Consider the following 23452-nt stretch of genomic DNA (forward strand, 5'->3'; position numbering starts at 1 on the left):
AAAACACTGCCTCTTTATCCCTCTCTACAGATGATGCCAGTGGTGAGTTTCTCCAGCATTTTGTGTGTGTTTCTCTGGATTTCCAGCATCTGCAGAATCTCTTGTGTTTGTGTTTATGATTACAATGATATCATAATTTCAAGTGTTGATCCAACATCGAAACGAAAAGGTTCTTTACATTCAGGTAATTGCATTTGAGCCCACCAGCTCTCCCATGATTCCTAAAATGCTTATTTCCTTTGTTGCCTGTACTTGATATATCTTACATATTTTTCTCCCCACCTGCACACTGGAGGCCAGGTGATTGGCTTTATTTAAAGCAGAATTAATAGGTTTTTAATTAGTAGGGGTGTCAAAGGCAATAGGGAGAAGGCAGGAGAATGGAGTTGAGAGAGAAAGTAAATCAGCCATGATGAAATGATAGAGCAGACTTGATGGCTGCCCCTGTGTCTTATATATCTCACTTCTCTACCAAATTTTCTTAAACCATTGTCAACAACCACCCTCCTTCCCAGTAAGAATATTGGTCCCCTTCCAGTTTCAATGCAACCTATTCTTCTTGTGCAAGTCCCATCTGCTCCAGAAGTGGTCCCAATTATTCAATGTCCACCTGTACCACCTTTTTAGTCATGTTTTTGTTGTCCTATACTCCCAGTTCTACCCTCAGTATCAAGTAGTACCAGAAGTTATCCTGAGATTTGTTCCTAAAGGTTCTGCCTAACTCCGTTAATTTACTTTGCAGGACCTCATCCCTATCTAATGCTGTTAGTACCAATGTTTACCACAACAACATCTTACTTCCCCCACAAGCCCCTCTACTCCCCTTCAGAGTGCTCTGCATGCAGTCTGAGAGACCACTCTGACTCTGTCATCAGGAACAACCTACCACATTGGAGTCTTGCTCTGTTTCCCTCACTAATGAATCCCCAACCTCTACTGTTTGCCTAGACTTTTCCCCTTCCTTGCTGTGCATCAGATCCAACAGTACTGCCTTAAATTTGGTTGCTGCTGCCAAATTTACTCAAGGAGGCCACCTTTCTTTCCTAAAGAGCAACCAAAGCAATAACGCCGAGAGGGCAGTGACCACAGGAGACTTCTGCATTACCCACCTGCACTTGCTGCCTTTCTTGATGGTTACCCAACTTCTTTCTTTCTGTACCTCTAGCTCACACAATATACTGTTCATGACATTTTCAACATCCTGGTTCCTCCCTCCATTGTGAGTCTAACCACAGCTCTAACTGTTCGATACGGCTTAACAAAAGCTTGCAGAGGGACACACTTCCCATAGGTGCTAGACTATTCTACCAGGGGAATTATCAGAAGGAAATCTTATACTGACAATACTGAAAATTCATCTATTCCAGCAGGCATACATTAACTAATGTTAAAATTAAAATCATCAAACATTGTCTGGAATCACAAAACACTTTTTAAGATGTCATTACATGAAAGGGAAGGCTCCACAAATGGCCTCTGTGTACTCTGATAGAAGTACACATTCTCTCCCTTTTTTTGTTAGAAACATAGAAAACCTAGAGCACAATACAAGCCCTTCAGCCCACAATGCTGTGCCGAACATGTACTTACTTTAGAAATTACCTACGGTTACCCATAGCCCTCTATTTTTCTAAGCTCCATGTACCTATCCAGGAGTCTCTTAAAAGACACTATCATATCTGCCTCCACCACCGTCACCAGCAGCCCATTCCACATACTCACCACTCTGCATAAAAAACCTACCCCTGACATCTCCTCTGTACCTGCTTCCAAGCACATTAAAACTGTGCCCTCTCACGTTAGCCATTTCAGCCCTGGAAAAAGCCTCTGACTATCCACACAATCAAAGCTTCTTATCATCTTATACACCTCTATCAGGGCACCTCTCATCCTCCACCAATCCAAGAAGAAAAGGCCGAGTTCACTCAACCTATTACAAGGCATGCTTCCCAATCCAGGCAACATCCTTGTAAATCTCATCTGCACCCTTTCTATATTTTATACACCCTTCCTGTAGTGAGGTGACCAGAACTGAACACAGTACTCCAAGTGGGGTCTGACCAGGACCCTATACAGCTGTAACATTACCTCTTGGCTCCTAAACTCAATCCCATGGTTGATGAAGGCCAATACACCGTACGCCTTCTTAACCACAGAGTCAACCTGCGCAGCAGCTTTGAGTGTCCTATAAACTCGGACCCCAAGATCCCTCTGATCCTCCACACTGCAAAGAGTCTTACCATTAATACTATATTCTGCCATCATATTTGACCTACTAAAATGAACCATCTTACATTTATCTGGGTTGGACTCCATCTGCCACTTCTCAGCCCAGTTTTTCATTTTATTGATGTCCCGCTGTAACATCTGACAGCCCTCCACACTATGCACAACACCCCCAACCTTTGTGTCATCAGCAAATTTACTAACCCATCCCTTCAATTCCTCATCCAGGACTTCTCATGGCCCCTTCTGGCTCTCCAAATGTCATTCTTAAGCTCCTTCCTGCTAGCCTTATAATCTTCCAGATCTCTATCATTACCGAGTTTTTTGAACTTTTCGTAAGCTTTTCTTTTTACTTCTTGACTAGATTTTCAACAGCCTTTGTACACCACGGTTCCTGTATCCTACCATCATTTCTGTCTTATTGGAGCGTACCTATGCAGAACGCCACGCAAATATCCCCTGAACATTTGCCACATTTCTGCCATACATTTCCCTGAGAACATCTATTCCCAATTAATGCTTCCAAGTTCCTGCCTGATAGCTCCATATTTCCCCTTACTCCAATTAAACACTTTCCTAACGTGTCTGTTCCTATCCCTCTCCAATGCTATGGTAAAGGAGATAGAATTGTGATCATTATCTCCAAAATGCTCTCCCACTGAGAGACTTGACACCTGACCGGGTTCACTTCCCAATACCAGATCAAGTACAGCCTCTCCTCTTGTAGGCTTCTCTACATATTGTGTCAGGAAACCTTCATGAACACACCTAATAAACTCCACCCCATCTAAACCCCTTGCTCTAGGGAGACGCCAATCAATATTTGGGAAATTCCTCCCACCACGACAACCCTGTCATTATTACACCTTTTCAGAATCTGTCTCCCTATCTACTCCTTGATGTTCCTGTTACTATTGGGTGATCTATAAAAAACACCCAGTAGAGTTATTGACCCCTTCTTGTTTCTAACTTCCACCCACCGAGACTCAATAAACAATCCTTCCATAACTTCCTCCTTTTCTACAGCTGTGACACTATCTCTGATCAGCAGTGCCACACCCCCACTTCTTTTGCTTCCCTCTCTGTCCTTTCTGAAACATCCAAAGCCTGGCACTTTAAGTATCTATTCCTGCCCCTGAGCCGTCCAAGACTCTGTAATGGCCACAACATCATAGCTCCAAGTACTGATCCACTTTCTAAACTTAGCTACTTTGTCATGATGCTTCTTCCATTAAAATAGACACATCTCAAACCATCAGTGTGAGCGCAACCTTTCCCTATCACCTGCCTATCCTCCCTCTCGCACTGTCTCCAAGCTTTCTCCATTTGTGAAAACAGGAGTACTTATTGTTAGGAGGGACAGCTACACGGGTACTCTCTAGTATCTGACTCTTGCCCTTCCCTCTCCTGACTTTTACTCACTTTTCTGTCTCCCAAGGCCCCGGTGTGACTATATGCCTATAGCTCCTCTCTATCACCTGCTCACTTTCCCTGGCCAGACAAAGGTCATCCAGCTGCAGCTCCAGTTCCCTGACTCAGTCCCTAAGGAGCTGCTGCTCGATGCACCTGGCGCAGATGTGGCCATCCAGGAGGTTGGGAGTCTCCCGGACTTCCCACATCTGACATCCAGCACAGAACACCAGCCTCACAGACAGACTTCCTGTTTCTATTCCTCACAGGTAACCTGTCTCGCCTCGAACTGTTATCGCCAAAGCCCCGTTGAGTCAAAGCTCTCCTACTCTGTCTACCTCTACTACATCGCCCACTCCTCTGGCACCTGCTCTATAAAGCTGTCTCCTTTTAAACTCTTCACGTTGGTCTAACTCGCTGACGTTCATGTGCTTGTGCAGTCATCTCTCGATCAAACCACTGAAGAAAAAACTATCTCCTTTTAAACTCTTTGAGCTGCTCCAACTCGCTGATGCCCACGTGCTTGTGCAGTCGTCCCTTGATCAAACCGCTGAAGAAAAAACTGTCTCCTTTTAAACTCTTAGAGCTGTGCTAACTCGCTGATATCCACTCCCTTATGCAGTCGTCCCTTGATTGTTAGGAGTTTATTTGTGCTATTTTGTTTTCATTAGAAGAAAAGCCATTTTCCTGCAAAACACAGCTTAACAGAGATTCAACATGCAAAATTTAACAGCAATCAAGTCTTACCCTGGTTACACATTCAAAATCTGGTTTGAACATTAATGGGTACATCGATGTTTCACAAGCTCGTATATGAAGCATTGATGGGCCGAAGAAGTCCTTCCCTTCCAGAACAGCTCGAATTGTCCAATCTTCTTGCGTCTCATTTTGCTGAAAAACAAGTTATTCAGCATGTTAACATCAAAATTATTTTCAATTGTCTCTTAGAAATGAATACAATCCAAATGATTGTACTGCATCTAAATATTATGCTCACATCATTTCTTTAATTATAAATCAATTACTTCACCAATATATTCCTGATAATAAACAGTTTTGAACTGGTAGTAAGTATTAAATTTCATTTTGGTTCTTCAAAATCAAATATAGCATAAAAGCAAATGTTATGGCGGCCAACATAAAACATTGTTCAGTACTAGTTTTTAAAGACTGTTATGTTTACATTTAAAATTTTAAATACCTAAGTTAACGAAAGGAAACATTTCTTTTGCAATTAAACCGAAGATAATTGCTGTGCATAAGGACTCCCCAGTGCTCAAACTTTATCTCACCTTTTCCAATGCTGATTCTCTACTGATCGTGATGAATATAACAACAATGCAGCACTTAGTGCTGCTGCCTGACAGCTCAAGCATCCTGAGTTTGATCCTAACTCTGAAGCTTTCTATATGGCGCTTGCATATTCTTGTAACTATGTGGGTTTCCCCTGGGACTTCCAGTTTCCTTCCAGATCTCAAAGATATGCTGGCTGGTCAGTCTCTCTAAGTTATCCCTACTGTAGGTTGGTGGCAGTTTATGGGATATGTGAGACAGAATAGATTACAGTGAAATATGATGGGGAATAGAACTGATAGGATTGCTCTAACAGCCAAAATAACTTCAGAGGTCAAATGGTTTTCTTTTATGTCATAAGAAAATATGAGAATATGTTGGAGCTACATAGCAACTTGGAGACATAGCTGCTGAAACCTTGCCTTGTTAATAATTCCTAATAGCTAGAACCATTGATATAATGATACTGCACATGCTACCACTTGCACTGTGGGAATGTTGAATGAAGGGTGCATTCAGTCCAAGAGTGCAGAACTCAAAGGCTTCCACAAGGAGCACAGGAATTTATGCAGAGACCATGCACACTCTTTCACAGAACCTTCAGATAAAAGAGAGCTCGTGTTCAGTGGGTAGCATGCTAGACTCTTTTTTTTAAGATTCCAGAGTCTGCTGCATAAAGGTACTGAAAAAGCTGAGGAGTTGCATTTTGTTAATAATTGGAGTTCAAAAAATGGTAAAGTAGCAGCTGGAAATCAGAACAATCAAAAGATGTTTCACAACCATTGGAAAGGAAATGTAACCGGAAGTTTTGAACAGGGACAAAAGAAAATACATTTTAGCTGAGAAAAAAAAATACAAGTAGTTTGATTATTTAACTTCACTAAAATCAATTCTGTTTAATCTAATTATTGGCTGAAGTAATTAATTTTGGTATATTAGTTTTATTTCTATATTTAATGACATAAGCACAATTATTTTAACAGGAACATTGATGCTGTATGAAACAGAATTATGCAAATATAATGGGATCATTAAACTTACCATATTTAATTCGACATACCTAACAAAATGCAGGATTCAAATGCAAGATATCTATTTTCATAAAACATGATTGCACCTTCTGCACAAGCTAAATCTGGAAATATTAGGCTAGCTGTCAAATGTTAAACTTGAAAAATTATTTTTTACTAATAATTGAAACAATTTTAATGATTACAAATAAAGAAAGAAAGCCACCATCCAATGAAAATTTACTGCATCAGTAACAGCTATTCAGGTAGTTTACAACATATCATTCTGGATTGCATTTTTGAAGTAGTATCATCTGTCAACCATTGCAATGAATTTTGTGCAAAACTTTACTCAGATACTTGACAAGGTCATCACTCCTTCCTCCCATAAGATCATGCAGAAACAGGCAGCCTACAGCCATCAATTCAAAAGATAATTTTCAAAAACAGAATAGTTGCAAACTGATAATAACTCAACTTGACACATCTAGAACTCTGAGCTCTTGATACTGTATACAATACTCAAACCACATCCTGACTTTCTCTGAAATATGATTAGCTACAATTTCCCATAATGTATTCATCCTTCTAAATGCAGCTTTTACAATGCTTCATAAGAAAGAATGTCATGTCAGTATGGTCTCTGGATCACAAGGCCCCCTCCCCTTGATCTCATAGATTATCACCCCTTTTCAAGCACTACAAACAGCAGCAGTATGATGAATTCTAAAACGAAGTACATGTTTATATTAAAATGTGCATCCGTCACATTTGAGTATTGTAGAGAGATACAGTTTTGATTTTTCTGGAGAGATTCTACAGTGTGCTCCTGGTCACATGACTTGAACATCTGTTGCCTGCTGAGCTCTGTGCAGCTTTAACTTCCATAAAAGTCTCTGAGATACCTCTGCCAACTCATATCAGATTTGGAAAGCTTTGGAATATTTTCTTGAAGACTGAAAGGTCTCATACAAAAAGGATTAAACCCCAAATAAAGCATTCTCTTCTATTTAACACTTCCTACATTATTAACGTTGCTTTCCATACCTCAAACATATGATTAATCCTTCAATTGAGTATCTATAATAGAACATGATATTTTATTTGACCCAACGAAACTAACGTACATTGAGCTTCAATATGAGAAAACTTAAATTGTAAAGAAGATTTTTTTCATTTCATTGTGCTTCCCATGAACTGATTTATCATTCTTTTTCAGAATTAAGATCAGGTTTATTATGATGAATGACGTATGTTGTGAAATTTGTTGTTTTGTGATAGCAAGTCAGTGCAAGGCATACAATTTTAAGCGGAAATTTGCAGACAAGCCTTACACAAGGTGATTCCTTTTTCTACATTGTGAAATTGATCATAATATGCTGGGACTCATTTATAAAAGAACAGTTGAAATCTACTAGACAACCTTAAAAACCAAATAAATACACCTACTCAGTCTATGGTGGAATCAGGGTCTAAATGGCACCAACTGCAATTTAAATTCAAAGTTACAAAGAAGCGATATGGACCCATTTAACCCAGCAGAAAGCAGTTGGTCACCATGATTAAATAGCACCACTTGCAGCTGAAATGCTAAGCAGGGGTCAGAGGAAGTCATGAGTTGGGTGTCTCCTGGATACCATAGTCACTGCAAGGTAATATTGAAATAACTATGGCATATTAATCCTGTTTGGATGACATCTACATGATGCAAATAAACTGACATGCAAGATTATAATAAAATTAATTCTATCAAGAAATGCTGAATGCAACTCCAGCTGTCAACGTCAATTTGCCACAACTGTTTTTCATAGAGCTTCAGAGTTTCTATCTGTTTCTCCAACATATTTATTTATTCTCGCCTAGTCATGATAATGGGGAAAAAAACCTACAGATTCTCATCAAAAGCCAGATTCAAGAACTGACCACTGGTTGTCTGTTTGAAAATCAAACATGAAGAATAATACAACTCCAGTATTAAGTTGAATACTATACATATGAATGATTAAAGTTTCTCCAATAGAAATTTTTAACTAGAAGTTTCAGTTCATAGCTACTAATTGCCATTGACCAGTTTTAATACTTGTTATCAGTTGGCATGCAATAGAAGCATAATTACCCAATGATCTAGTTACAGATCCTCCTACATAAAGAATACTATTTTCATCATTCTGTCTGCTGTAATATTGTCTAATACATCAATAACAATCCAAAGAAAATTCAGATGTGGCTTAATTCATTTTGATTAGAAAATAATAAGTCAAATAATTCTGTGGGTGGGCATCTGATTTCAGTAATTATACCTGCATGGTCAAGAGTTTTTCAGATTTTTTTTCAGTAAATCAGTAAGGTAAAGATGCAAGTATGGCATGGCTCTGTTTTCAATTGTTGTGTGTTTACCTCCTTACTTACAGTTTATTAACTACCAACTATAATAATGTACACGTTGAGTGAAAACTGGACTTCAGAAAAATGGAAATATCATATAGAAGGAAGAATCTGTCACTGCAGCTAATCAAAATAACTATTCATGGTTTGTGTTTTATCATACCTGGAATATTGCGACCAATTTTGGGAAATACAATTCAGGAAGAATACCTTGAAGGGAGAGCAGTGAAGATTTGCTGGATTGATATCAGGTGCTAAGGGTTAAATGATAAGGAGAATTTGCATATAAAATAATTTAGATGATTTCACATTTTCACAAGATTAAGGGATTCTGTCAGCTTGATGGGACTTTGGAACTATGGGATATGGCTTAAAATCTGAGTAAAACTCAAAAACATTTCAACATGCTGCAGGTAATGAAAATGGAATTCTTTCACAAATGAATTTTAGAAAATGATGAAGTTCAAAAGCAGGAAATATTAAATATAAATGATTTTATCTCAGGTGATTTCAATGAAGAAAGGAGTCTGAATCTGATTTCAGGGTCAGGGGACATCCACTTAAGAGAGGATTTTGCTTTCTCCCAAAAGAGTGGAAATCTTTGGAATTCCCTTCGCCGGAAGCCTGTAGAGACCAAATCATTAACATCATTTAAGGCCTAGATAAATATTCTGTTCAAGGGAGAGTTAAGGATTAAAGGCAACAAGCAGAAAAGTTGATTGGAGGTAAAGATCATATCAACCATGAACTTACTGAAAATCAGCACTCACAAAGAGTCTCCAAATTATGTTGGTCTTAAATCAGCACATCTGTAGACTTGGCTGAAGCAATCACTGATGATTTTCAACCAGTTAGATGAATAACGTTCTTAACATTTTCTAGTGATTTCCTAAACATCAACTTAACTTTAATAACAATGTATGAGTCTGCTGTAAATAAAATTAAGATTTCAAAAAATCTGTTATTTCCATGAGTGAGCCAAATTTTGATTAAGTTCATTGGAATCATTCAGAAATGAGTAAAATCCTATTGTTAAAATGCTACTTTAGAGGTTCCGGTGATGTCATCATTCAGAATGGCAGCTTAAATCAATAGCTCCTCTGGAAAAATGCATATTTTGCCCTGTTAACCCATCAAATATAAGACCTTTCAAAAATATCTGAATTGATAAGGGGGGCAAGAATGGGGAAAAAGAATGGAGATAAAAAAAGCACCACTGTGGAGCCTGTGGAAGAGGGAGGTACAGCACGCGGCTCTCCTACACGTGCGCGTGGCGGCGAAGCTGACGCTGGGCCTCGTGCAGGCGAAGCAGCAAATATGATAAGGAATCTGGAAGAGATAAGGGAAGTCCAAAAAGATATAAAGCAGCAACTCAATGATATAAAGTCAGAGCTCGCCAACGTCAATCAGAAAATAGCGGTGGCAGAGACTCGAATTGAGAAGGTGGAAGATCACGTGCAAGACGTGGAACAGATACTAAGTAAGACAATAAAAATATTAAATCAACAGGAAAGTAAATTGCGTGACCAGGAGGGAAGATCGCGACGGAAAAATGTCAGGATTTATAATGTTCCAGAAAAAGCAGAGGGATTGTTGATGATAGACTTTGTAGACAAGCTGCTGCGGGAAACGCTGGAGATTCCCCCGACTATGGAGATTGAAACTGAGAGGGCGCATCATTCGCTTGTCCTGCGGCCCTCCGGAGACACAGAAAGTAAACCACGCTCAATAGTACTTAAATTCCTTCGATTCAAGAGCAAGGCGGAGATTTTATGAAGGGCCTGGGGTAAGAAGAGGGTTTTTTGGAATGGGAAGTTAATATACTTTGATCATGATTACCCCCCGGTGGTCCTACAGAAACGGAAGGAATATTTGGAAGCAAAACGAATATTAAAGCAAGAAAAGATTAAATTCCAAACCCCGTACCCTGCTAAACTGAGGGTATTTTACCAAGAAGGGATACGGCTATACGGATACCAGACGGTGGAAGAGGCAACTGCACACATGAACAACAGAGGACTGCCCATTAGCGTGGTCAAACCAAGGGAAAGTCTGGCTGAGCAGTTATCCCGAACTGCTTGGGAAATAGTAAGAGAACCTAGAAAGCAGGGAGCAGGAGCAGGACGAGAGAAGGATATTAGGAAGAGACTGTCAGTTCTCCGAGGGCAGCCCTCACCTCCTCCAGAAGAGCCATAATGTTTGGCTAACTTTAAAAGTGCTGATAAACTAAACGGAAGCAAAAATGGACGGTGATATACCTATCTCAAGAAATACGTATTATTATGTGGATTTTATATTACTCAATTTTTAAAAATTCATTTATTCATTCCTTTTTCCTCACCTAAATGAGAATATATACATGGGAGGAATACACAGGGAAATCATTTCTGCGTAATGGACATAGTTTTTTTTTTACTTACTGTTATAGGTACTGCAAAGGGAGCCCTCAACCCACAGGTAGGAAGGGTTAACCCCCATGGCTAGACTTTTCTTCTAGCCCAATCCAGGGTCATCTAGAGACCCCAGCCTTGGAATCACACCTTTGTAACCCTTTTTTTTATTATTCACATTTCTTGGCTATTATTTGTTCAGGGAGTAGACTGATTAAGTCATACTCTGCAAATTTCAATGATATACTAACAGATAAATACACATGGCTAAGGACAAAGTAAAATTCATTTCTTTTAATGTCAATGGGCTGTTGAATCTAGTCAAGCGCAGTAAAATTCTATTCAAAAATGAAAAAAGAACAAGCCCATGCAGTATATTTACAGGAAACTCACTTAAGTGATAATGAGCATAGAAAATTAAAGAAATCAGGACATAGAAGAGGAGTTGCTATTCTCACCTCAAGTAAGCTAAATTTTGAAAAAGTATTCGAAATGGGAGATAAGGAGGGCAGATATATTCTGGTAAGGGGGAATATAGATGGAAATCCAGTTAATTTATTGAATATATACGCACCCCCAGGAAGTGATATTAGTTTCTTCCAGAAAATTACTAATATTATGGTAACAGAAACAGAAGGTCTCTTGGTATGTGGGGGAGACTTAAATTTACAATTACAACCAAAGTTAGATTCTTCCAATAAAAAAGCTTATGAAACAAAGTCCATACATAAGAAAGTTAACTCTCTTTTTGAGGATGTTGGTCTAATTGATATATGGAGGGACCTTTTCCCCGACAGGAGAAATATGGAGGGATTACGCTCATCGTTCTGCGCACCCCCCCCCCATTCCGTATATACAAGAATAGACTATTTCGTAACATTTGGAAAAGATAGAGACAAAATAATCACCTGTGGAATTGGGACAATAGATGTAAGTGACCATGCACCTATATATTTATCCGTTGGTTTTGATCTACAACCAAAGAATACTATTTGGAAACTAAATTCAAGTCTACTCAATGATCCTGATTTTAAGGAACAAATTAAAAAAGAAATTGGTCTTTACTTAGAATTCAATGAAAAAATGAGAGGTTTCACCTCCCATTCTATGGGGTACTCTGAAGGCTGTCTTAAGAGGGAAAATTATAGCGGTATCTTCATATAAGAAAAAAATAAGGAATAGAACTTTAGAGGAATTACAAAATAAGCTGAAGGAACTAGAAAATAAAACAGAAATTGAGTTTGGCACAGGATGCACTAGAGGAAATTTAAAAAATTAGAAATGAAATTAATAGTTTGGCTACGCAAGAAATTAGAAAAAAAATGTTTCTGAAACAGAGACACTATGAAAGCGGATCTAAATCTATGAAAATACTGGCGTGGAAAATGAAAAAAAAAGATGCAGAATATACAATTCATAGAATAAGGGATCCAAGAACAAAAGTGATAAAAAAATAAGCTAAGTGAAATTCAAGAAGCTTTTGAAATGTTTTACAAAACACTATATTCCAAAGTTCCAGGGGGAAGCATAACCCAAATTGACACCTTCCTGAATTCTTTAGAGTTACCCACTTTAAGCAAAGAACAAAATAGAACAATGACTGCTGATATAACTGAAGCTGAACTAAAAACTGCAATTAGTAGGCCTAAATTAAGCAAGTCACCAGGATCAGATGCATATACGACAGAGTGGTATAAAGAGTTTAGAAGTGAGTAAATTCCTACTTTACTCCCCACACTGAACTGGACCCTAAGAAAGGCGCAAATGCCTCCCAGCTGGAAGGAGGCGATAATCTCAGCTATACCGAAAGAAGGCAAGGATAAAACTGAATGTGGGTCATTTAGACCAATATCTGTTCTTAATGTGGATTATAGAATATTTACCTCCATCATGGCCAAACAATTAAAAGAGTTTCTACCCACACTGATACATAATGATCAGACAGTTTTTATACAACAATGCCAAACACAAGACAATATATGAAGGACACTTCATATTATGGATCATATTTAAAAATGAAATTGAAGCAATAGTGATAAGCGTGGATGCTGAAAAGGCATTTGATTTGGTTAATTGGAATTTTCTTTACAGAGTTTTACATAGATTTGGTCTACATGACACAATTATTAAAACTATACAGGCACTATACGACAATCCTACTGCCAGGATTAAAATCAATGGATATTTATCTAATAGTTTTACCCTAGAAAGGGGCACGAGACAGGGTTGTGCATGGTCACTGCTACCCTTCACATTATATCTGGAACCATTAGCTCAATATATCAGACAAAATGAAGATATCAGGGGAATTACTATGAAAAGGACAGAGCATAAATTGGCCTGATACGCCGATGACACTTTGATCGATCTAGGGCAACCAACATACTCTTTACGTAAATTGATGCAATCCTTTGAACAATATGGCCAATTATCAGGATACAAGATCAACACAGATAAAACCCAACTACTTTCATATAACTATAGCCCACCAAGAGAAATTGCAAGTAGATATCCTTGGGCATGGCAAACAGACTCCATCAAATATTTGGGCATCATTATGCCAAAAGATTTGGCAGAATTATCAGAATGCGATTATCAGCCTATATATAAAAAAATTAAGGAAGATATAACAAGATGGAACCTAATTCCTTTTCTTGGTCTTAGTTCAAGGATTGAATCTATTAAAATGAATATACTGCCCAGACTACTATATCTCTTTCAGACCCTACCAATAGAGATTAACCAAAATCAATTCAATGAATGGAACAAGATGCTATCAAGATATATATGGCAAGGTAAAAGGCCTAGGGTTCATTTTAAAACTTTGCAATTAGCCAAGGAAAAGTGGGGATGGGGCCTACCTTCTCTTAGAGATTATTATTTTGCAGCACAGTTGAGAGCCGTGATATGCTGGTGCAACCCATCATATGGCGCTCAATGGAAAAACATTGAGGAGAGGATACTTTCCATCCCCATACAGGCAATTTTGGCTGATAACAATCTACAAAGTTACATAAATAATATCAACAACCCATGGGTGAAATGGACTCTTAAAATATGGAAACCTATTATAAAAGAATATAAACTGGAGAGAGACACTGCAATTCTTAAATGGTGTGCATATGACTCGGATTTTACGCCGAATAAACTGGATGCTAGATTTAAGGACTGGACAGCTAAAGGAATAACAGCTATTTGCAATGTAATGAAAGAAGGAACAATGTTCAGTTTTGAAATGCTCAAGAGAAACACATATTAGAAAAACAAGACTTTTACCAGTATTTACAGTATGTTAATAGGACGGTTAAAAATGTAACCAAGGCAAATACATGTCTGATAGAGCTATTTAGAAAAGCATTATAATTCAGACAACGGTAGTAGAATCATTTCAAGCGTTTATAAGGGTTTGTCAAATCTTAAAACACATTCGACTTCATACATTAAAACAAAATGGGAGAAGGAAGCAGGGATAATAATATCTGAGGAAGAATGGACAATAATATGGAGGTATCAATGAAAGTGTACCAGTTCACAGAAATGGAGGGAGTTCGGGTGGAAAACTTGATATTTTATTACACCCTCTCAGAAATCCCGTTATAATAGTAACCCCGCTGCTTGCTGGAGAAATTGTGGAAGTCAAAATGCAAACTATTATATTTTCTGGGAATGCCCCGTTACCAAAGACTATTGGAGTGGAATACATAATGCCCTACAAGACATCTTTAAATGTGAAATACCTTCAGAGAGTGACACCATATATTCTGGGTATATACCTCAAGAATGGCTGAAAAGAGGTAAATATTTAATGAATGTACTGCTGGTGGCTGGTAAAAAGACCCTTACAAGGAAATGGTTATCTCAGGAGAGCCCAACTTGAAATGTATGGATGGAAATTACAATGGACGTTTACAAAATAGAGAAGATAACAGCATCTGATAATCATAAGTTGGAACAATTTTATTCATACTGGAAAAAATGGTTTAACTGCATAACACCTCATAGGCCTGATTTTATTCTCACAAGTCAATGAATATGTTATTAAAAAAAAAACTCCCTACTCTGTACATAGTTTTCTTCTTTCGATTGTTCTTTCTTTCCTCTCCTTCCTGTAAGTGTATACCTCAGATAAATATTATGTAGAGATTTGTGACAAATATGATTATGTGATATATATGTACAGTATCTGAAATACATCTTATGGGAATGTTTGTTTGATGATGAAATTCAATAAAAAAATAAATTACAAAAAATGCTGCTTTAGAAAATTCATATTTAAAATTAACATTTTCAATGAATTAAAATAAATAATATAGTAATTATAGTGTAATATCTGTATAAAATATTTAAAAGAACATTTTTCCTGAGATGGTTCTTTTGCCTTATTATACTGAAATGACTTTTAAGATTGCTGCACTTTGCTTTTACATCAATTCAAAGATAATGAGTTAAAATGAGCAAATATTGTAAAAGGAATTTTAAGTTAATACTACATTGCTTTTGAGAATGAACATATTATTTCATGCAGTGATTAGACCACATAGTCATAAGAGAGCAGAGTTAGGCCCATTGAGTATGCTCCACCATTCAGTCACAACCGCTGTATCATTCTCTTACCTCCTCTCCATAATCTTTGACACCCTTATGAATCATGAACCTATGAACCTCCATTTTAAACATACACAATGGCCTCCACACCCACTGTGGCAATAAACTCCACAGATTTACATCCTCTGGCTGAAGAAATTCCCACTCATTTCTGTTCTAAGAAGAAAGCTTTTTATTCTGAGGCTGTGCCACTGACTCTCTGACTATTAGAAACATCCTCTTCATGTTCACTCAATCCAGGCCTTTGGATATTCACTAGGTTTCAATGAGTTCCACCCTCACCCATCTAAACTCCAGCAAGTACAGATCCAGAGAGCTCTTCATACATTAGTGCTCATATGTTAACTCTTTCATTCCCATAAAACTTCTCTGGACCCTCTCAAATGATAGCACATCCAACTCAAAACTCAAAACTGCTCAAAATACAGAAAGTCTCGTCTGACCGGTGCCTTCAAAGCCTCAACACTGCATACTTGATTTAATATTCTGGTCCTCTCAAAATAAATGTGAACATTGCATTTGCCTTCTTTACTACCCCACCTCAAACTGCAAGTTAACCTTTAGGGAATCCTGCACTAGAACTCCCAAGTTGCTTTGTACCTACAATTTCTAAGCTCTCTCCCCATTTAGAAATTAGTCTGTGCCTTTATTCCTTTTATCAAAGTACATGACCATACCATTCCCTAGACTGTATTTATCTGCCACTACATTGCCCATTCTCCCAACTTGTCCAAGTCCTCTATATTCTCCCTGCTTCCTCAATATTATTTATACCTCCATATGTCTTTGTATCATCCACAAACTTGGCAACAAGGCACAGGATAGAAATGTCCCACAGAAGAGGTTCTCAAGTGGCAGGGCTAGGCAACTGTGGCTGACAAAGGAAGTTAAGGATTGCATAAAACCCAAGGAAAGGGCATATAAACTAGCAAAAGTGAGTGGAAAGTTGGATGATTGAGAAGCTGTTAAAATCCAACAAAAGGCAACTAACGAAGGATCTCGACCTGAAGCGTCGGCTGTACCTCTTCCTAGAGATGCTGCCTGGCCTGCTGCATTCACCAGCAACTTTGATGTGTGTTGCTAAAAAAGCTATAAGAAGGGGAAAGATGAAATATGAGAGCAAACTAGCCAATAATATAAAACAGGATACCAAAAGTTTTTTCAGTTATATAAAGAATAAAAGGGAGGTGAGGGTTGATACTGGACCACTGAAAAATGATGCTGATGAGGTAGTAATGGGGGACAAAGAAATGGCAGTTGAACAATGGGTACTTTACACCTGTATTCACTGTGGAAGACACTAGCAGTGTGCCAGATGTCTGTGAGTGTCAGGGAGCAGGAGTGTATGCCATTGCTATTACAAAGGAAAAAGTGCTAGCCAAACTCAAGGGTCTTAAGGTGGATAAGTCACCTGGACAGATGGACTACGTCCCAGATTCCTGAGAGAGGTTGATGAAGAGATAATGGATACATTGGTCATGATCTTTCAAGAATCACTAGATTCTGGCATGGTGCTGGAGGACTGGAAGACTGCAAATGTCATTCCACTCTTTAAGAAGGGAGGAAGGTAAAAGAAGGAAATTATAGGCCAGTTAGCCTAACCTCAATGGAAGGGAATGTGTTGGAGTCTCCAACACTTCCATTAAGGAACACACACAGAATGTTGGTGGGAAGCAGCAGGCCAAACAACATCCATAGGAAGAAGCACAGTCGACGTTTCGGGCCAAGACCCTTCGTCAGGACTAACTGAAAGAAGCGATAGTAAGAGATTTGAAAGTGGGAGGTGGAGGCCCTCCCATTCCCACTTTCAAATCTCTTACTATCACTTCTTTCAGTTAGACCTGACGAAGGGTCTCGGCCGGAAACGTCGACTGTGCTTCTTCCCATGGATGCTGTCTGGCCTGCTGCCTTCCACCAGCATTTTGTGTGTGTTGCTTGAATTTCCAGCATCTGCAGATCTCCTCGTGTTTGCACTTCCATTACGGATGAGGTTTCGAGGTACTTCGAGACTAATGATAAAATGAGTCAAAGTCAGCATAGCATGGCTTCTGTATGGGAAATCTTTCCTGACAAATCTGTTCGAGTTCTCCATGGAAGTAACAAGCAGGGTGGACAAAGGAGAGGCAGTGGATGTCATTTACTTAGATTTTCATAAGGCATTTAATAAGGTGTCACACATGAGACTGCTTAACAAGATAAAATCCAATAACGTTACAGGAAAGATCCTAGCATGGATAGAGGAATGGCTGATAGGCAGGAGGCAGTGAGTGGGAATAAAAAGGGGTTTTTCTGGTTGGCTGCCAGTGACTAGTGGTGTTCCTCGGGGGTCAGTATTGGGACTGCTACTTTTCACATTGTCTGTCAGTGATTTGGATAATGGAATTAATGGCTTTGTGGCAAAATTTGTGGATGATACAAAGAGAGGTGGAGGGGTAGGTAGTGTTGAGGAAGCAATGCGATTGCAGCAGGACTTAGACAAATTTCAAGAATGGGCAAAAAAAGTGGCAGATGAAATACAGATTTGGGAAATGTATGATAATGCATTTTGGTAAAGGAAGAATAGTGCGGACTATTATCTACATGGGGAGAAGTTTCAAACATTAGAGGTGCAGAGGGGCTTAGGAGTCCTTGTACAAGATTTCTAGGTTAATTTACAGGTCGAGTCTGTGGTCAAGAAGGCAAGTGCAATGTTGGCATCTATTTCAAGGGGAAAAGAATATAAAAACAAGGAGATAATGCTGAGGCCTTATAAAACACTAGTCAGGCTGCCACTTGGAGTATTGTCGACAGATTTAAACATAGGACATAGAAATCTACAGCACATTACAGGCCCTTCAGCCCACAATGTTGTGCCAACCATGTAACTCAAGAAAATGCCTAGAATTTCCCTAGCACATAGCCCTCTATTTTTCTGAGCTCCATGTACCTATCTAAGAGGCTTTTAAAAGACCCTATTCTATCCACTTCCACCACCGTCATCAGCAGTGCATTCCACGCATCCACCACTCTTTGTGTGAAAAACTTACCCCTGATATCCCCTCAGTACGTATTTCCGAGCACCTTAAAACTATGTCCCCTGTGTTAGCCATTTCAGTCCTGGGAAAAAGCCTCTGATTATCCACACAATCAACACCTCTCATCACCTTATCCACCTCTATCTGGTCACCTCTCATCCTCTGCCACTCCAAGGAGAAAAGGCCAAGTACGCTCAACCTATTCTCATAAGGTACACCCTCCAATCCAGGTAACACCCTTGTACATCTCCTCTGCACTCTCTCTATAGTTTTCACATCGTTTCTGTAGTGAGGCGACCAGAACTGAACACAGTACTCTAATTGGGGTCTGACCAAGGTCTTATATAGCTGAAACATTACCTCACCGTTCTTAAACTCAATCCCATAGTTGATGAATACAAACACAGCAAATGCCTTCTTAATAACACTGTCGACCTGTGCAGCAGCTTTGAGTGTCCTATTGACATGGACCCCAAGATCTCTCAGATCTTTCACACTGCCAAGAGTCTTACCATTAATATTATATTCTGTCTTCAGATTTGACCTACTAAAATGAACCACTTCATACTTAGCTGGATTGAAGTCCATCTGCCACTTCTCAGCCCAGTTCTGCATCCTATCGATGTCCGGCTGTAACTTTTGACAACTCTCTAGACTATCCACAACACCCCCAATCTTTGTGTCATCTGCAAACTTACTAACCACCCTTCTACTTCTTCATCCAGGTCATTTATAAAAATCAGAAAGAGGAGGGGTCTCAGAATAGATCTCTGCGGACTACCACTGGTCACCAAACTTCATGTGAAATACGCACCATCTACAACTTTGCCTTCTGTGGGCAAGCCAATTCTGGATCCACAAAGCAAGATCTCCTTGGATCCCATGCCTCCTTACTTTCTGAAGCAGCCTTGCATGGGGAACCTTTACAAATGCCTTAAAGAAATCCATATACACTACATCCACTGCTCTACCATCATCAATGTATATTGTTACATCTTCAGAGATTTTGATCAGGTTCGTAAGGCATGACCTGCCCTTGACAAAGCCAGGCTGACTATCCCTAATCAGATTATGTCTCTCCAAATGCTCATAACTTCTGCCTCTCAGGATCTTCTTCAACAACTTGTCCACCACTGAAGTCAGACTCACTGGTCTATAATTTCCTGGCTTATCTCTGCTCCCTTTCTTGAAGAAAGATCATTGTAAGAGGCTCAGCAATCTCCTCCTTCACTTCCCACAGTAGCCTGGGGTATATCTGGGCCTGGGGCATGGTGGAGGATTACAAATACCTGGGGTTACGAATTGACAATAAACTGGACTGGTCAAAGAACACTGAGGCTGTCTACAAGAAGGGTCAGAGCTGTCTCTACTTCCTGAGAAGACTGAGGTCCTTTAACATCTGCCGGACGACGCTGAGGATGTTCTACGAGTCTGTGGTGGCCAGTGCGATCACGTTTGCTCTTGTGTGCTGGGGCAGCAGACAGAGTGTAGCAGACACCAACAGAATCAACAAACTCATTCGTCAGGCCAGTGATGTTGTGGGGATGGAACTGGACTCTCTGACGGTGGTGTCTGAAAAGAGGATGCTGTCCAAGTTGCATGCCATCTTGGACAATGTCTCCCATCCACTACATAATGTACTGGGTGGGCACAGGAGTACATTCAGCCAGAGACTCATTCCACTGAGATGCAACACAGAGCATCATAGGAAGTCATTCCTGCCTGTGGTCATCAAACTTTACAACTCCTCCCTTGGAGGCTCAGACACCCTGAGCCAATAGGCTGGTCCTGGACTTATTTCCTGGCATAATTTACATATTACTATTTAACTATTTATGGTTTTATTACTATTTAATTATTTATGGTGCAACTGTAACGAAAACCAATTTCCCCCTGGACCAATAAAGTATGACTATGACTATGACTATGACTATGACTATATCTCATCCAGTCCCAGTGATTTATCTAACTTAATGCTTTTCAAAAGCTCCCACACATCCTCTTTCTTAATGTCTATATGCTCAATCAATATCCCTAATATTGATTGGCACCTGATTAGTTCCAAGGGTTTAGATGGGGCAGAGTTTGTTAAGTGTGTCCAGGGTGGATTCCTGTCACAGTATGTTGACAGGCCGACTAGGGGAATGCCATACTAGATCTAGTACTAGGTAATGAGCTGGACCACCGCTCCCTGGCCTTCAGCATTATCATGGAAAAGGATAGAATCAGAGAGGACAGGAACATTTTTAATTGGGGAAGGGCAAATTATGAGGTTATAAGGCTAGAACTTGTGGGTGTGAATTGGGATGATGTTTTTGCAGGGAAATGTACTATGGACATGTGGTCGATGTTTAGAGATATCATGCAGGATGTTAGGGATAAATTTGAGGAAGATAAAGAATGGTAGGGTGGAGGAACCATGGGTGACAAGTGAGGTGAAATATCTAGTCAGGTGAAAGAAGGCAGCATACATGAGGTTTAGGAAGCAAGGATCAGATGGGTCTATTGAGGATTATAGGGAAGCAAGAAAGGAGCTTAGGAAGGGGCTGAGAAGAGCAAGAAGGGGGCATGAAAAGGCCTTGGCAAGTAGGGTAAAGGAAAACCCCAAGGCATTCTTCAATTATTTGAAGAACAAAAGGATGACAGGAGTGAAGGTAGGACCGATTAGTGATAAAGGTGGGAAGATGTGCCTGGAGGCTGTGGAAGTGAGCGAGGTCCTCAATGAATACTTCTCTTCGGTATTCACCAATCAGAGGGAATTTGATGATGGTGAGGACAATATGAGTGAGGTTGATGTTCTGGAGCATGTTGATATTAAGGGAGAGGAGGTGTTGGAGTTGTTAAAATACATTAGGACAGATAAGTCCCCCGGGCCTGATGAAATATTCCCCAGGCCGCTCCATAAGGCGAGGGAAGAGATTGCTGAGCCTCTGGCTAGGATCTTTATGTCCTCATTGTCCACGGGAATGGTACCGGAGGATTGGAGGGAGGCGAATGTTGTTCCCTTGTTCAAAAAAGGTAGTAGGGATAGTCCAGGTAATTATAGACCAGTGAGCCTTACGTCTGTGGTGGGAAAGCTGTTGGAAAAGATTCTTAGAGATAGGATCTATGGGCATTTAGAGAATCATGGTCTGATCAGAGACAGTCAGCATGGCTTTGTGAAGGGCAGATCGTGTCTAACAAGCCTGATAGAGTTCTTTGAGGAGGTGACCAGGCATATAGATGAGGGTAGTGCAGTGAATGTGATCTGTATGGATTTTAGAAAGGCATTTGACAAGGTTCCACACGGTAGGCTTATTCAGCAAGTCAGAAGGCATGGGATCCGGGGAAGTTTGGCCAGGTGGATTCAGAATTGGCTTGCCTGCAGAAGGCAGAGGGTCGTGGTGGAGGGAGTACATTCAGATTGGAGGATTGTGACTAGTGGTGTCCCACAAGGATCTGTTCTGGGACCTGTACTTTTCGTGATTTTTATTAACGACCTGGATGTGGGGGTAGCAGGGTGGGTAGGCAAGTTTGCAGATGACACAAAAATTGGTGGTGTTGTAGATGGTGTAGAGGATTGTCGAAGATTGCAGAGCGACATCGATAGGATGCAGAAGTGGGCTGAGAAGTGGCAGATGGAGTTCAACCTGGAGAAATATGAGGTGGTACATTTTGAAAAGACAAACTTCAAGGCAAAGTACAAGTAAATGGCAGGAGACTTGGTAGTGTGGAGGAGCAGAGGGATCTGGGGGTACATGTCCACAGATCCTTGAAAGTTGCCTCACAGGTGGATAGGGTAGTTAAGAAAGGTTATGGAGTGTTAGCTTTCATAAGTTGAGGGATAGAGTTAAAGAGTCATGATGTAATGATGCAGCTCTGTAAAACTCCGGTTAGGCCAGACTTGGAGTACTGTGCCCAGATCTGGTCGCCTCACTATAGGAAGGATGTGGAAGCATTGGAAAGGGTACAGAGGAGATTTACCAGGATGCTGCCTGGTTTAGAGAGTATGCATTATGATCAGAGATTAAGGGAGCTAGGGCTTTACTCGTTGGAGAGAAGGAGGATGAGAGGAGACATGATAGAGGTGTACAAGAGAATAAGAAAAATAGATAGAGTGGATAGCCAGCACCTCTTCTCCAGGGCACCACTGCTCAATACAAGAGGACATGGCTTTAAGGTAAGGGGTGGGAAATTCAAGGGGGATATTAGAGGAAGGTTTTTTACTCAGAGAGTGGTTGGTGTGTGGAATGTACTGCCTGAGTCAGTGGTGGAGGCAGATACACTTGTGAAGTTTGAGAGACTACTAGACAGGTATATGGAGGAATTTAAGGTGGGGTGTTATATGGGAGGCAGGGTTTGAGGATCGGCACAACTTTGTGGGCCGAAGGGCCTGTAATGTGCTGTACTATTCTATGTTCTATGTTCTATGTTCAAGTGTTTCAGTCCACTGTAAGTCATCCCCACAATTGCCAAGGTCTTTTCCCCTAGTGAATACTGAAGCAAAGTATCCATTGAGTACCTCCGCTATCTCCTCCAACTCCCTGCACACGTTTCCACTATCACACCTGATTGGTCTTATTCTCATACAGCTGATTCTCTTGCTCTGCACATACTCGTAGAATGTCTTGGGGTTTTCCTTCATCCTGCTCACCAAGGCCTTCTCATAGCCCCTTCTGGTTCTCCTAATTCCATACTTCAGCTCCTTCCTTGCACCCTTGTAATTTTCTAGAGCTCTAACAGTACCTAGTTTCTTGAACTTTTCATAAGCTTTTCTTTTCTTCTTAGCTAGATTTTCTACATACTTTGTACACCATGGTTCTTTAACTCTGCCATCTTTTCCTTGCCTCAATGGAACATACCTACGCACAACTCCATGCAAATGTTCCCTGAACATTTAACACATTTCTGCCATGCATTTTCCCTGAGAACATCTGCTCCCAATTTATGCTCCCAAGTTACTGCCTAATAGCATCATATTTCCCCCTACCCCAATTAGATGTTTTCCCAAATTGTCTGCTCCTATCCATCTCCAGCACTATGGTGAAAGAGAAAGAGTTGTGGTCACTACCTCTAAAATGCTCTCCCACCAAGAGATCTAACACCTGACCAGGTTCATTTCCCAATACCAGAACAAGTA

General features: G+C 40.0%; 1 protein-coding gene across 1 annotated transcript in view; it reads right to left on the bottom strand.

The window, feature by feature from the left end:
• Positions 1-23452, bottom strand: part of LOC134348078 (cilia- and flagella-associated protein 47-like) — a 712768-nt gene that overhangs the window by 252409 nt on the left and 436907 nt on the right. Inside the window, exon 47 of the mRNA XM_063050919.1 lies at positions 4384-4527. Within this exon, the coding sequence (XP_062906989.1) occupies positions 4384-4527 (144 nt within the window). The remainder of the gene's footprint in view (positions 1-4383; positions 4528-23452) is intronic.

Source organism: Mobula hypostoma, chromosome 6 (genome assembly GCF_963921235.1).
Source record: "Mobula hypostoma chromosome 6, sMobHyp1.1, whole genome shotgun sequence".
Taxonomy (NCBI): domain Eukaryota; kingdom Metazoa; phylum Chordata; class Chondrichthyes; order Myliobatiformes; family Myliobatidae; genus Mobula; species Mobula hypostoma.